The following is a 13,444-nucleotide window of genomic DNA, read 5'->3' as shown; positions in this document are numbered from 1 at the left end:
AGAGGGAGAGCGACGGTCACCAGCGTGGACCCTGCCCCGGCGTAAGGGGTCCCGCACCGTAGCGAGTGGCAGCGGGCTGTCCGCTGTGCAGGGGAGCTCTCCCCACGGCTCTCGCTCTCCCTGCGCTGCAGGTGGTCAGGGTCACTGAAAACAGGTTTTCATAACGGTTTTAAAGCCAGGAAGGCAATGAAAGGTAGTAAAGCTCAGAGAGTTGCAGGGGGAGGGTGTTGGGAGGCCCTGGTCCAGCAGGGCACTTGGAGCATCGCTCAGCGTGCCGGGGCAGCGCAGGGCGGGCGCGGGCAGGGAGCCGCGGTCCCCCGCGCTCGGGTGAAGGCAGGAGCCCGCGGAAGAGCGAGGCGGTCGCCTGCGGCTGCGGTCGGACCCGTGGCCAGACCGACGGAGGAGTTAAGGACGGAGCCGTGCAAAGCGTACGGCGTGGGGGGAAGTCCGCAGGGCGCTGGGCGCGCCGCTCCCGTACAAGGCGCTTCCCACGCCTGCAGCCAGCAGCAGCGCTTCGGGCTGGCTGGTTACAAACCCCCCGAAGACTGCTTCCCCGGCGGGCGGGTCGCGCCGTGGCGGGACCTGCCGTGGGACTTCTCTCTAATAGGCTTTTGTGTTCTGTGAGTCAAGAACGTGGTTGTAACGATTGCCTTTTTTCCTATCAAAAAGGCACCGATAAAAGCTTATAATGGTGATGGGAAAATACGTATTCTTCTCCTCCGATAAGGGGTGAGGGAGAGGGAGGCATTCCAGCTGTATCGGTGCAGAGCCTTGGGGGGGCCTTTGGAAATTAAACTCATTATTTAGAGATTTCACGCAGCAGATTGCAGGCCTTTCTGCTTGGATGGTACAAAGCTTTCCACGGAAGATTTTGACTGAGAGTCCAAATTAAGCCACAGAATAACTACTGTGTATCCTCCGAAATGCAGAGCTGGTGTTTATGTCCAAATTAAAAAAAGAAAAAAAGATTAGTTTTTTAAATGGCATATGAAAATGATTGTCAGGACATTATAGAAACGAAGTCATGCTGCTCGTGTCACAGCAAGCAGTTCTAGACGGAAGACGGCGCGGCTGTTGGGCTGTGCGGGTTTGTTGTGAGGACGAGGCGGTCGCAGAGCAGGTAACGCGCACCGGGCGCTGCTGCTTCACCAGCCCGGCGCTGCTTCGTACCGTACCGGCTCGTGGAGCGCTGACCCTACGGAAGCGCCGGGCCAGCGCTGACTGGGAGAGCGGCCCGTGCAACGCGTAACGGGTCGGCAGTAACCAGAGAAGCTTGAAAGCCACGCGGGTCGGATATTTTACTGTCCTCCGGAGAAGCCTGTTGCCTGTTTAAAGAAATTTCGAGCCTCGGTCCTCTCCAGTGCAGGGCGTGTGAATCCTCCTCCCGGGGCGTCTTCTCGCAAGTGCTTGTTGGGATGCTCCGGTGTCCCCAGCCCCCCTCAGCACCCTCCCTGGGGACGATGGCAGATCTGGGAGCGCTGCGGGGCGCAGGGGCCGGGGCGCAGCAGGGTGTTCATCCCTGCTGGGGAACCGCGGCTGCTGCTGCCTACGCAGCCTGCGGGAGGGCAGTGCCCCAGGGACCACCGGCCGCGTGTCCTCCCCCTCTTCCAAGCAGCAAAGCCGCGTCCCGCACGCGAGCTCTCAGCAGAGAGAGCTCTTTGTACGTGCCGATGCTGAGAGCTGCTGCGTCTGCATCCCTGACCGCAGCGACCGCCGGCGGGCCTCTGCCTCCCAGCGAAGAGATCCGACCTGCCTTGGGCACGACGGCATCCGCGGCGAGGTCACGGTCTGTCGCTTCTTCTGGGGCTGTCGGCAGCGAAGTCATTCCTTCCCCTTCTGCCAGAGTCTGAAGAATATCGAGTGCTGCCGAATCGGCGGGGCTGCCCGGGCACCGGTAGTTGGGCAGCAGGCGGTTCCCGGCAGGCTTTGCCGCTCTCCGTCTGGCGAGTCGCTGTCAAGGGTGTCACGTGTGATAAATGAGCTAGTTTATAAATGCAGATTTGAATTTTGGCTGCAAGTTTTATTCTGTGGAGCCGGAAATTGGGCGATGCTTCAGGAGGACAGCACTAGATTGCAGATTTTGGATCATTAGTGTGCTTTTCAAAACTATCTGGCTCCCAGCCTTGCATCGGAAACACCTTACGGCGTGCTGCGCCGAGGGGCTGCCGGCGGGCACCGTGCCAGCTGCCGAGGGGGGCTGGGGGCTCTAACCACAGCGCTTTGGGGCAGGGAAGCGCCCAGCGCCGCTCGGGCAGTGCTGCCAGCTCCGGCCTGGGCGGGCTGGGCAGGGGAGCTGCGAAAGCACCGCCGGAGCTGTGCCGGCCGGCTGCGGCGCAGGGGAGGGCAGGTCCTGCTCTGCGCTCTCTGGCAAGCAGCTTTTCCCCCGCTTACAGCGGTGTTCCATCACGTCCCATCGGACTTGCCATCTCTGATGTCTTTGCTCGGGCAGGAGGGAAGATAAGACCCTTCTCCCAGAAGACAGACCCTTTTTGACTTAATCTGGGTGAAGAGCCTTAGATCAGCCTGATTGTATTTAATTGTCAAAGCTGCAATGCAATTACAAGCAGCCGAGGTCGCCCGCAGGTTTGCTCTCTCCTCTTCTGCTCTGTGTTCTGCCGCTGCTCCCCACGGAGACGCGCCGGGGCTGGCGTGATGCTGCCGAGCCCGGCGGCCGCGCCGCGCCCCACGGGCATCCCCCCGGTCCCTCGGGGCTGCGGCAGCTGAGCCCGAGGGGGCCCGAAAGGAGAGCTCGGCGCTGGGTCCGGCTGCTGTGCTGGCGCTTTCGGGTGCCTGCTCTCCCCCGTCCCGGCTGCCTCGTGGCTATTTCCACTCGCCGTGGAAAGCCCCGTCCCCATGCTCCCGCCCCGCCCGAAAGGAAGGTGCGAATCGCTGCAGTTCTGCTTACCAAGGTGCAAGAGGAAACAAAGCAGCTTTCAGCTGTTTAAAACTGAGAGCAGACAACAAACCTTCCTATCAGAAAGTGAAAATAATCCCTTGAGCTGATCCTTCAGCCTCCCTTGTCCATTAGAGCTGTATTCGCTTTGCATTGATAACTGTATGTCGTTCCTCCTGTAACGTCCGTGTCTGCGTGTATTTTTTGATCGCTGTTTCCACACTGACCGTTGGCACACAGGGAAGTTGCCGATTGTTGGATATTTTTATAGTTTGAATACTGAATGTAATCCTTTTTCTTCTCCCCAGTAAGAGATGCTAAAAACCTAGTTCCTATGGATCCTAATGGCTTGTCAGATCCCTACGTGAAGCTTAAACTAATCCCTGACCCCAAAAACGAAAGCAAACAGAAGACCAAAACGATCAAGTGCTCCCTGAATCCTGAATGGAACGAGACATTTAAATTGTAAGTACAAGAGAAATGTTTAAACCTGTAAACTAATTTTCCTCACCCCTAAGAATTTATGTGATTGTATTTGCTCTGATTTAACTGTTCAGAGACATTAAGCTGATTCAGCTGAGGAATAATTCTTTTCAGTCCTGTAAGTGTGACTCAGAAACGCTCAAACCTCCGCCCTGACCTCTGATCAAAGCCGAGCGTTTCAGGGCAGGAGCTCTGTACTCTCCGTTTGAAACAGATGTGGTCGGGAAATTAAATATTAGAGAGCTGAACAGTCATTGAAGACCATGCCTTCGTTGTACATCCGTGTCCTTACGGAGCGTGGAGGGGCATGGTGGTGTAGCAATGGCTTCCAGAATAAAACCAGCCCTTCTTCCTTCCTCCCTTCCAGCCAACTGAAAGAGGCGGACAAAGACAGGCGGTTGTCTGTGGAGATTTGGGACTGGGATCTGACCAGCAGGAATGATTTCATGGGCTCCTTGTCCTTCGGGATTTCTGAGCTGCAGAAGTCGGGAGTTGATGGATGGTAAGAGTTGCAATTGTTTTAAAAATATCACAGGCAAAAAGCAGTCCTGATCTTTTTGTATGCGACGGCAGATGCGGCAGCCCGTCGTACTTTACCGGCATCTTTCTGTTCAGGGCCCACCAGTCCTTCCGGTGCCGCTCCACCGCTCAGGCTGGTGAGGATCGCTGGTGCTGTGGTGGGCTGTGGGCTGTCCCACGGGAGACCCAGAGCTGCCAGGACGGCGTCCGAGTGCCCCGTGTGGGCTGGTCTTGCGTGTCCTCCTGCCCCTTGTGGGGTCGCCCGTGGCTCGGGGGGCTCGGGGGGGCTTTTCCCTGCCACGGGCACACGCAGACACGGGGCTGCTCAGCCGGGTGTTCACCGCCGGGAGGGCTGGTGCTCCCCGCGGGCTCTCGCTACAGAGGCTTCAGGGGGAGAGAGGAGACGGCGTTGCCTGCCGGGCGTTTGCTGAGCAAGCATTTTCCAGCGTTTTCTGGTTGGTTTCCCTTAGTTTCTGTGCTGGGGAGGCAACGTGGCTTCGTCAGGCGTGCAGGAGAGCAAAGCCGTGAGCGGGCAAGGGGCTGGCGGGGACGCGCTTTGAATCGTGGTTTGTGGCGGGGGCAGCCGCTTTGTAGCACGCCGGCTGGCAGAACCGGTGCTGCGCGGCACTGCTCGATACAAGGAGAGGTGCTGCCGGAGGGTATAATCACCGGCATCCGTTACCGTACGAAAGGTGAACGCAGTGGGTCTGTAGCACCATCGCTGAATGCGTCTCTTCATTTCCATTTTATCTCCCGCAGCAGGACACTTGCTGCCTTATTTCCCTTTTTTTTTCCCCAGCCACAGAGCTGTGTAACCTTTCAAGTGTAATAATTGAAAATAGATATTACATGTCATTTGGAAACCAAAACCTGCATGCTATTAATTTGCATTCCATGAGTCGAGCAAACACCTCGGACTGTGTCTTTTCCACCGTGGAAGCCGTACGTGTCTCACCTACAGCAGAGAACGGCGAGGAGGAGGAATTAGTGCCGGGCGTCTCTTGCACGCGGAGGTGGGCTGGAGGGCTGGCGCATGCGGGGCACCCTGGGGTGCCGGCCGGGCAGAGCCGGGGGTGTCCCTTGCTGCCGCCGCCTCGGCCCGCGCGGCGGCACCCGCAGAAGGGCAGGCGGCACGCACTGTGCCCCAGGAGCGCAGCCCGCCGCGGGGCCGCGGCTGAGCCTGGCCGGGTGACGGCGCGGGTGGCTCGGCCTGCCGGCCGTGCTCGCCGCACACCAGAGCCTGATGGAGGCATGGCTTCTCCTCTGGAAAAGAGCAGAAAACCGCCACTCCCCCCCCGTTTCCAGTCACCTGTAAGGGTGTGCGTGTGTCGGCTGGGGCTGCGCGCTGCCGGCTCCTGACGCAGCCCGAAGTCTGATCGTTTTCCCAGCCTTTTAAAAATCATGTAAGTGGAGATCTTAGTAATTTTCCTTGTCACGGCGTTGGGCTAGAATAAGCTCCAGAAGGAGCTCTGATGTGTATTTCATATCTAAACAACTGCAGTTAATGGGGAAAACAAGCTCAAGGGAAGAATCTGTCCCTCTATTATGCGAACAGCGCTTTGTTCGTGCCGTGCAGGCTCCGTTCCGCATCCAGCCGATAACTGTCCTCCGGCTGCCGCGAGGGACTCGCCGATGGAGCCAATGGCTTTGCCCGAGGCTGCGCGAAACACCTCAGATCTGAATGACATTTCCATGATTGCTGATAATTACCACTTAAATGTTTTTCCCTGTTTTGGTGAGCATCTTGGCTTTGTGCTCGGGGCTGTCGGCGCCAGCCCGGCACCGGCAGGCTCTGCGCGCTCTCCCCGGGACCCCAGCCTGCCTTGGAACCTGGGGCAGCTGATGGGGAAGGCGCTTGCCCATGCGCGTGCCCGTGGTCGTCATGAGAAAGACATGCTTTGTCTGTGGGTTTTTGGGTCTGGTTTGTGTTTTGGAAGAGGTATCAGTGCCTCGTGGTGTCCGCCGCAGCGGGTGGTGGACGTGCTTTCTGGGTTGTGGCTGGGGCCCCAGTACACAGCGAGGGACCCCAGAAACAACCCTCCACTCGGGTGCACGTCTGGGAGCTGAGTGGAACAGTTTGGGGGGTCTTCAGACCTTGGGGAAGGGTCACCTGGAGGCAGGTACAGCGCAGGCAGGAGCGGGTCCTGCCTGCCATCCTGACCTGACGCTCTCGCTGTCTCTCTCCAGGTTTAAGCTGCTGAGCCAGGAGGAAGGGGAGTATTTCAATGTGCCGGTGCCTCCCGAGGGAGAAGAAGGAAACGAGGAACTGAGGCAGAAATTTGAGGTGAATTGACTTTTCTGGGGAACTCAGGGGCTTTCCTTACTGCCTGCCTGCCGTGCCCTTGGCAAGGGGCTTTCCCTGCCAGTTCTTTCCCCGGCAGCCCGGAGCAGGGTACGGCCCATCGCTCCTCCCTCTCCCCCCTTTGCGCTCCGTCCTGGGGGCCATGCCCTTGGCTGGTCCTTCCCGAGGCTCTCCACGGCACAGCTGGCTCCGCGGCACGGGCTTCGAGCAGTGCTTCCAGAAGGTAAGTTGTTCAGTTCCTTTTAACAAAAAAAAAACTTTGCAGCAACGGTTTGGCTACATTACGTCGTTAACAAGGCGCATGTGGGAATGGGAAGTTTGCGATGCGTCTTCGAGCAGTTCGTACCGCGCTGGTGCGGCAAAGGAGCCGTCCACCTTGCCCTTCCGGAATGCTCTCTTCGAATTTGAAAGTACGGTGACCTCCCTGTGCATGTGTCTCCGGCTTTGGGGGTGGTAGAGGCAGGCAGTGGATTAGCTTGGAAAGGAAACGATTGTTTCTGGTGGACGAGGAGATGAGAGAGATGAAAATGGTTCTTTGGCACTCGTGTCAGGTTGAAAATACAACAGAGGGTATTGCACAATGCGGAGTTGTGTGTAACGCTTGCTTGGTGCCTTGTGCTCCGCTAAGAGCGTGCTTGATCCCGTGTCTCTGCTACCTGCGGGCAGGGACTCTGAAATCCCGTCAATTCTAAGAAGTTGTTTCTCACTGCGAAACAGCAGCGTAGCAAACGTCCTCCCTGCATTTGCATTGTTTCAGGCGAATCTGTTAGGATCACATAATTCACAATCTGTGTTTGCCAAAATGAGTGTAGTGTAGCTAGAAGAGGAGATATTGCAGTTACTGTATTTCCAACACTATATTCCAATTAGAGGGACGAAGATCCTCCATGTCCCAGGATGACCTGATGTCGGCACGTGCATGTGTTGGTGGTACAGCAGCCCTACCTTCATTCTCAGGTGCCATATAATAGGATTTGTTCGTCTGTTTTTTCTGTCATGCTGCTGATTATGAATTAATATAATTAACTAAGATAAATTAAGATATTAGTATAATTGGATTTGGAGCTAATCTCAGAACGAAACCCTTTCTTAGCCACTAAATGTCACGGCAGCCTCTGCACCCTTCCCGGTGCCTCGAGACCGAACTGGGTTTTTTAAGAGGGTGATGGCTGGGTGAGCTGGCACGTGGTATCAGGTATCTGGGGAGAGGCTTTTTAGCAGGGCCTGTAGCAACACGACAAGGGGTAACGGTTTTAAACTAAAAGAGGGCATATTTAGACTAGATCTAAGGAAGAAATTTGTCACACTGAGGGTGGTGAAACCCTGGCCCGGGTTGCCCAGAATGGTGGGAGATGCCCTGGAAACATTCAGGGTCCGGCTGGACGGGGCTCTGAGCAGCCTGGTCAGGTTGAAGATGTCCCTGCTCGTGGCTGGGGGGCTGGACTGGATGAGCCTGAAAGGTCCCTTCCCACCCAAACCTGTCTCTGATCCTACGACCAGTGATCCCTGAGGGCACGTTGCACCGAGGTGTTACCGAGAGCACGGCTGCCGAGCTGTAAGCCGGGAACGCTGCGGCGGTACGTGCGTACGAGCAGTGATCGTTTTTCGGTAACGCAGGTAATCCCCGCTCCCCGCGGTGCCTTGCACCGCTCTCTCTGCCCGGAGAGCGGAGGAGCCTGACGAACCGGGAGTGCAGGCTGTGCTAGGTGAGCTGTTGATGAGGCCAAGTGACGGCCAAGGCCAGCGGGGTGGCAGCGCCTGGTCTGCAGGGAGCCCGTGGCTTTGTGGGGACAGCCAGGGCGCCCCGAGGGAGCAGCGGGGCATGGGGGCTTGGTGCTGCTGCCGGCTCTGGCCTGCGCAGATACGCACTGGGGGAAGGCGCTGGTGGTGCCCGTGAAAGGCAAAGGCCGTAGAAGCGCTGGGCTTTCCTGCGTGACTGCGGGTGTGAGATTTCGGGGAGCCAGAAGGGCTCTGCAGAGCCTTGTCACGCCTGGGCTTCCCCGAGGAGCTGGGCCAGCCAAGCTGCTGTCGGCGTCCAAGAGCATCGGGGCTTTGCGCCGGCGGCACCAAGGGTCTGCACGGAGGTGAACTGATGGTGGGATTTCCGTGCCCGTCTCTGAACGATTTCAGTGCTGCTTGTGTCCGACTCCCCAGAGAGGCTTGAAGGAGAAATGTCTACGTACCACTGAATAAGCCATGGAAGATCTTGCCAAATGGTTGATCCAGACATTACTGAATTAATAGGTCTTTGCCATTTTTCAGTATAGCCAAAGTCTTCCCAGAGCCCTAAGAATGAACGTGGTACATCTGGAGACTTACATGAAATGAGCCATACGTAAAATAAAATAGTTGTCCTTATGGTTGTCGGCGTGAACTCCATTTTGTAGGACAGGACTTGGAGGGTTAGTTCCTTTTTTCCTTTTGTTTTTTTAATCTCACATTCATGTCATTTATACATAACTTTCCTGAATATCCAAGAAAATAAGATACTTATAACAGTTGGCATGCAACCAAAGGTTGTCAGCTCTATAAAGAGCCAACTACCTGCTTTTGTGGCATTTCCTGAGTTCCAGTGGCGTTAAAATCGTACGAGTGTTGGAAGTCTGATGATGAGTCGTCCACATATCAGAAGATACGTTGTCCAAAGGTGTCATTCCGCTCTGCCAGCGTACATCTGGGCCCTTACCTCGCTGCCTCTTCCCCTGTTGCATCCTCCTTTGTCAGCAAGTCGGTGTTACGAGGAGAGGAATCCCCGGCCCGCCGAGCGCGGGCGCCCGAGGGGCAAGGGGTGCCCCGGGGCCCGGCTGTGACGCCGCAGCGGGGCGTTGTCGTGGCACGTCGGACCATAAGGACTAAATCCTGCAGTCGACGGGCGATCGTGCGGCTTGATCCTGCCTGTTGCCGGGCAGCGCGCATCAACGGCACAAAGCTGAGGCGCGTAGGACAGGTTCATGGTTCGGGTGGAGGTAACGCTGCAGAAGCAGCCAGCTGAGCGGGCCGGGGTGGCAGCCTGGACAGCGCAGAAGGTGCGCGGGTGCTGGCAGAGCCGCCGGCTGGGGCAGCACCCCTTCCCGCAGCCTGCGGTGCTGCTCTTGGCCGAGCTCCCGCGCCGCGCTTCCGGCAGCCTTCTGGCGGCAGCGGGCACGTCCTGGGCTTGGCAGGAAAGCGTCCTGAGACAAAAGCACAGCGTGAAGCCTTGCACTACATCCCCTGCCAATTCTGCTCGGTCTTTATCAGCCGCTTGCTGGGACAGCTTGATAGATGTGAACGTCAACTGCTGTTGCATAAATTCAGATGTAGTAAATTAACTGTGACAAATGGAGTTGGATAACGAAGGTCAAGTGCTTTTTTAAAAGAATTTTGTGAGCAATATTTGGCACGCTTCAGTTGTAAACCTTAAAGAAGTCTTGAGAATGCGTGAGCATCAGGATTGTATTAAAAACAGGTTAAAAGAGTTTTGTACTCACTTAGAGATAGACATTAGAGACGCTCAATAGCAAAAGACGCTGCACTTGGCCATGACGATCTTTACATCCCCCCGACTCTTATTTTGGGCTCTTTAGGAGCCCAAAGGAAAGGAAAGACCTTTCCCCCTCGTGGCCAAGCTACGTGCTGAGCCTGTTTCATCAGGGAAGTCACGTCGTGTTTATATCCTCATCTTGTCTGCCGTGAGCACACCGCGAATGCAGGGCGAGCGTGAGACTGGCTGCGACGGAAGCAGCCCCTCTTTAAACGCAGACGCGGGAGCAGCTGTGGGCAGCAGGAGGGACCTGAGGTCGCCCTCACGCCGGGGTGCCGGGCGCTCAGCCGGGCTCTGCCGCGCTGCTGCTAACGCTGCGCCCGAAGCTGGCCAGTTTGCCGGGATGAAGCAAACGAAAACGCTCTTTGTGTGGCTCTTTTCCGCTCTGCTCAGGGCTGAAAGCCTCCCCTGCCGCGGTCGGTGTTCCGGTGAGTCCCGTGGCCGGCCCCAGTGCTGCTGGGCTGCAGACGTGCGGGAGAAAGAACACGGGCTCGTCTGAAAGAGGTGTGCTTTTGGGCGTCCCTTAATGGAGACTTGATACTGCCCTTCGATTTCGTTACAGCTTGTTTTCACAGAGGTTAATTTAGTGTCAAATCTCATCTGACAAGATTGTTTTTCGACTGTGATACAGTATTTAGGAAGCTTTCACAGAATACGACTATTTTTCCTGCTGGATAAGTACACGTTTCTTTTGGAGGTAGCTTTGAAACGGAACGGGGTGAGGATTGCTGAAGGCAAAGTTATGCAACACAGGGCCGGCGTCGTGGAGACACAGAGGCTGCTCTTGTTCGGTTGCGCACGTTTGGATCCCTCTTCGGCCAAGTTCAGTGAGCAGCTTTCAGTCGGTGCCAGAGCTAAAAGCTTCAGCTTCATGAACGGCGAAGGGTCAAGCGTTGGGTGCCCCAGGCTGCGCGCTCTTCCGACTGGAGATGATGCTGTTTTTCACTTGGGTAAGATTTTGGAGACTGCCACGCTGAACCACATGGTGCGGTCGTCGCTTCACCCTCGGTATACCACGACGCGTCTGGCGGAGCCCCTCGGGGTGGGGCAAGCATCGGACCAGCAAGGACTCTGCTGTTTGTCACCTGAGCTGACAGGAAGTAAAATGCTCTGTCTGGGCATCCCCTTCTTTTGGGGACGTTGCAAAAGCCTAAAGATTACAGTGAGGAAAACCCCTTGTACTTCGTGAGCAGCGATTCTATTTCCTTTTCAATGTATGCCCTCTTTCCCATCGGAAAGCAGGCGTGCCGCGTGTCCGCTCGCGGCAGCGGCAGGTGCCGGTGGCTATTGCATGATTTCAGCCTCCTCGCTGGGGCAGAGCTGCGTCGGCAGTTACGATGTTTGCAAATCCTGGAGGCCATTCCTTTAGTTTTCAGTGCAGGGTTTTTTCAGATGCTTGTAGGTGCTGCAGGTGACCTTGAATGGAGAATTTTACAGCACGGAGAACCTCGCAAGAACCAATTAGCAGCAGCAAAGGCTTGGAGATGACTTGTGAGGCTCCTATCTGGAGGAGCTGCGAGCAGCAGCCAAATTGAACTGCTGGAATCGGGTTAATGGAATTTCATGCTAGACTGAGCTCAGTGCAAGCCTTACGCTGTCGCATATTTCTAAAAATTAAGACCGAATAAATTGTGAGATAGCTTTTACAAACTGTGGTTCAGCAAATTAGATAGCCCCTGGACCAATGAGGAGGTGCCAAGCCACTGATGAGATTTTGTGTTTAAAAATGTGGGGGTTTTGCGAGGCTCCTTAATAAGCGATTGTGATTGCGGCAGCTCGCGCGATCGCTTGGGGATGCGGGAGGAGTGCTTTCTATTCTGGTTTGTTCAAAATGGATGCGTAGCTGCCTATGTTCAGCCTGAAGTGGCGCGGGAGTGCAATTCTCTTCAAAAATCACAGTAATGGAGGTGGAGCTGGATAAAAAGTCTTGTATTTTACTTTAATATATTTATATTCACCTCTCCTTTTCTGGTGAGGTGAGTGAGAGCCAGCTTTGAGGGGGAAAAAAAAAGCTTATTTAAGCCTCTGTTCCATCTGTTCTGTACTTTGGATGACCTAGAGCATGTTACGGGGCAGCTCCCCGGCACGCCGGCTGCCGTGTCCCGCTGGCTGCGGGGAGGGGGGTATCGGGGTAACGGGCAGATGCGGTTCCCAGTTGCTCTCACAGAGACAAAGTGGGAACCAGCCAACAGGGCAATGCGTTGGGGCTGGCCACTCCTCCGGCACCCTTCTCGGCGCTGTCCCCGTCACGCGTGCAGCAAGGCTTCCCGTAGCTCAGGGTAGGTCTGACCTGGAGAAGAGCTGCTTGACGTGGGATTTCGGGAGCACTCGCTACTTTTATAATGACCTTTCTCCACACTGTTCTCAGTATTTTTTTCTCTTTTCTCCCTGTCCCATCTCCATCTTTGCAGAGAGCCAAGATTGGAACAGGGTCCAAGGCTGCGGATGAGAAGACAACAAATGCCATTTCCAAATTTGACAACAACGGGAGCAGAGATCGGATGAAACTTTCGGATTTCAATTTCCTGATGGTGCTGGGAAAAGGAAGCTTTGGGAAGGTGTGGTACAACATAGGCCTTTGCACTTTCTGTATTTAACACACGCGTTTCTGGCATTTCTGGGCTGTGGCCCGGTGGCTGCTCCAGTGTGATCTGTCCTTGCTCTGCCTGGGAGCACTGGTGTCACGGTAATGGGAGCCCAGTTTGTTGGCTGCCTTCCGGAATGTGTGACTGCTGTGTCATAGGGATGAAGACCTGAGCTCTCTGATCAGACCGTCACAAAAATCAGACGCATTTTTAGGAAGCAGGGTGCGTACTGTGTCTTCAAAGCTCTTTCTTCTTTGTCCATTTTTTTCTCTAATAATGACAAATACACATGAACGTTTTCATTAACTTTCCAGACCGGTTATGAATGGTAACGGAATTTCATTCTGTTCTGCCTTCGCGGCAGGCAGCGTTGCTCTGCTTTCGAGCACTTCTCTTGGTGGGCAGCGGAGGCAGGGCGGGACTGCCGGCGAGGGGTGCTCACCCATCGCCCGCCTTTCACCGCCGCTCCCTGTTCCCTCCCCCAGCCGTTCGCCGCTGGCGTTTGAGCTCTGGGAGGTCCCAGCCTCTCTAGGTGGGTGTTTGCCCCCTTTCTGGAGGTGGAGAGCTTGGAGACCCACCAAAACATCGGTGACAGGAGGAGAACGGGTTGTTCCTGACGGCCCCCGGCAGGCAGAGCATCAGCCGGCGGTTCCCCTGCCAGCGATGCTGCCGGGGGGAGGCTGCCGTACGCTCTTCTACACCTTTGCCGCGGGCCGGTAGCCTGAGGCAGCCGGGAAGCGCTGGGTGTTGTGCCCGTGCCACGCCCGGTCACGTATAGATATCCCAGTTCTGTGTCGCTTTTGCCCCCCTTTCCCTCCCTCCCAACACCTAATCCCTTTTAAAGTCTGTGCCTGGCATCTGGAAGCTCTGTAGTTGTATTGCCCCCCTTCCTTCTTTCTTTTAATTTGAGAAACATTAGCAAACTCTTGAGCTGGCATCCTGGCTTATGTAAGGGAATGTGTGACAGAAACTGTTCCCTGGAACAGAATGTTATAAATATGCTAATTAGCGCTTATTAAAACAGCGCGTTGGTTTCTACGGTTAGATGCAGCCTCACCCTCACGTGTGCCTGCGCCGCGCCAGCGAGCGCTCCCCCTCCCGCCGCCCGGCGTGCCGCTGCTCATCCCCTGGCGCGGGGACGC

At 55.9% G+C, this 13,444-nt stretch overlaps 1 protein-coding gene across 2 annotated transcripts in view; it reads left to right on the top strand.

Annotated features, from left to right (window-relative positions):
* Positions 1-13,444, top strand: part of PRKCB (protein kinase C beta) — a gene marked incomplete at its 3' end in the record, with an annotated part of 124,253 nt that overhangs the window by 72,727 nt on the left and 38,082 nt on the right. For both annotated transcript variants that reach the window (XM_082006714.1, XM_082006713.1), the window contains exons 6-9: positions 3,202-3,358; positions 3,744-3,878; positions 6,083-6,179; positions 12,129-12,275. In XM_082006714.1, the coding sequence (XP_081862840.1) occupies positions 3,202-3,358; positions 3,744-3,878; positions 6,083-6,179; positions 12,129-12,275 (536 nt within the window). The remainder of the gene's footprint in view (positions 1-3,201; positions 3,359-3,743; positions 3,879-6,082; positions 6,180-12,128; positions 12,276-13,444) is intronic.

The sequence above is a fragment of the Phaethon aethereus genome (genome assembly GCF_964289735.1).
Source record: "Phaethon aethereus genome assembly, chromosome: 15".
Classification (NCBI taxonomy): Eukaryota; Metazoa; Chordata; class Aves; order Phaethontiformes; family Phaethontidae; genus Phaethon; species Phaethon aethereus.
This window is presented reverse-complemented; position numbering and strand designations above follow the sequence as displayed.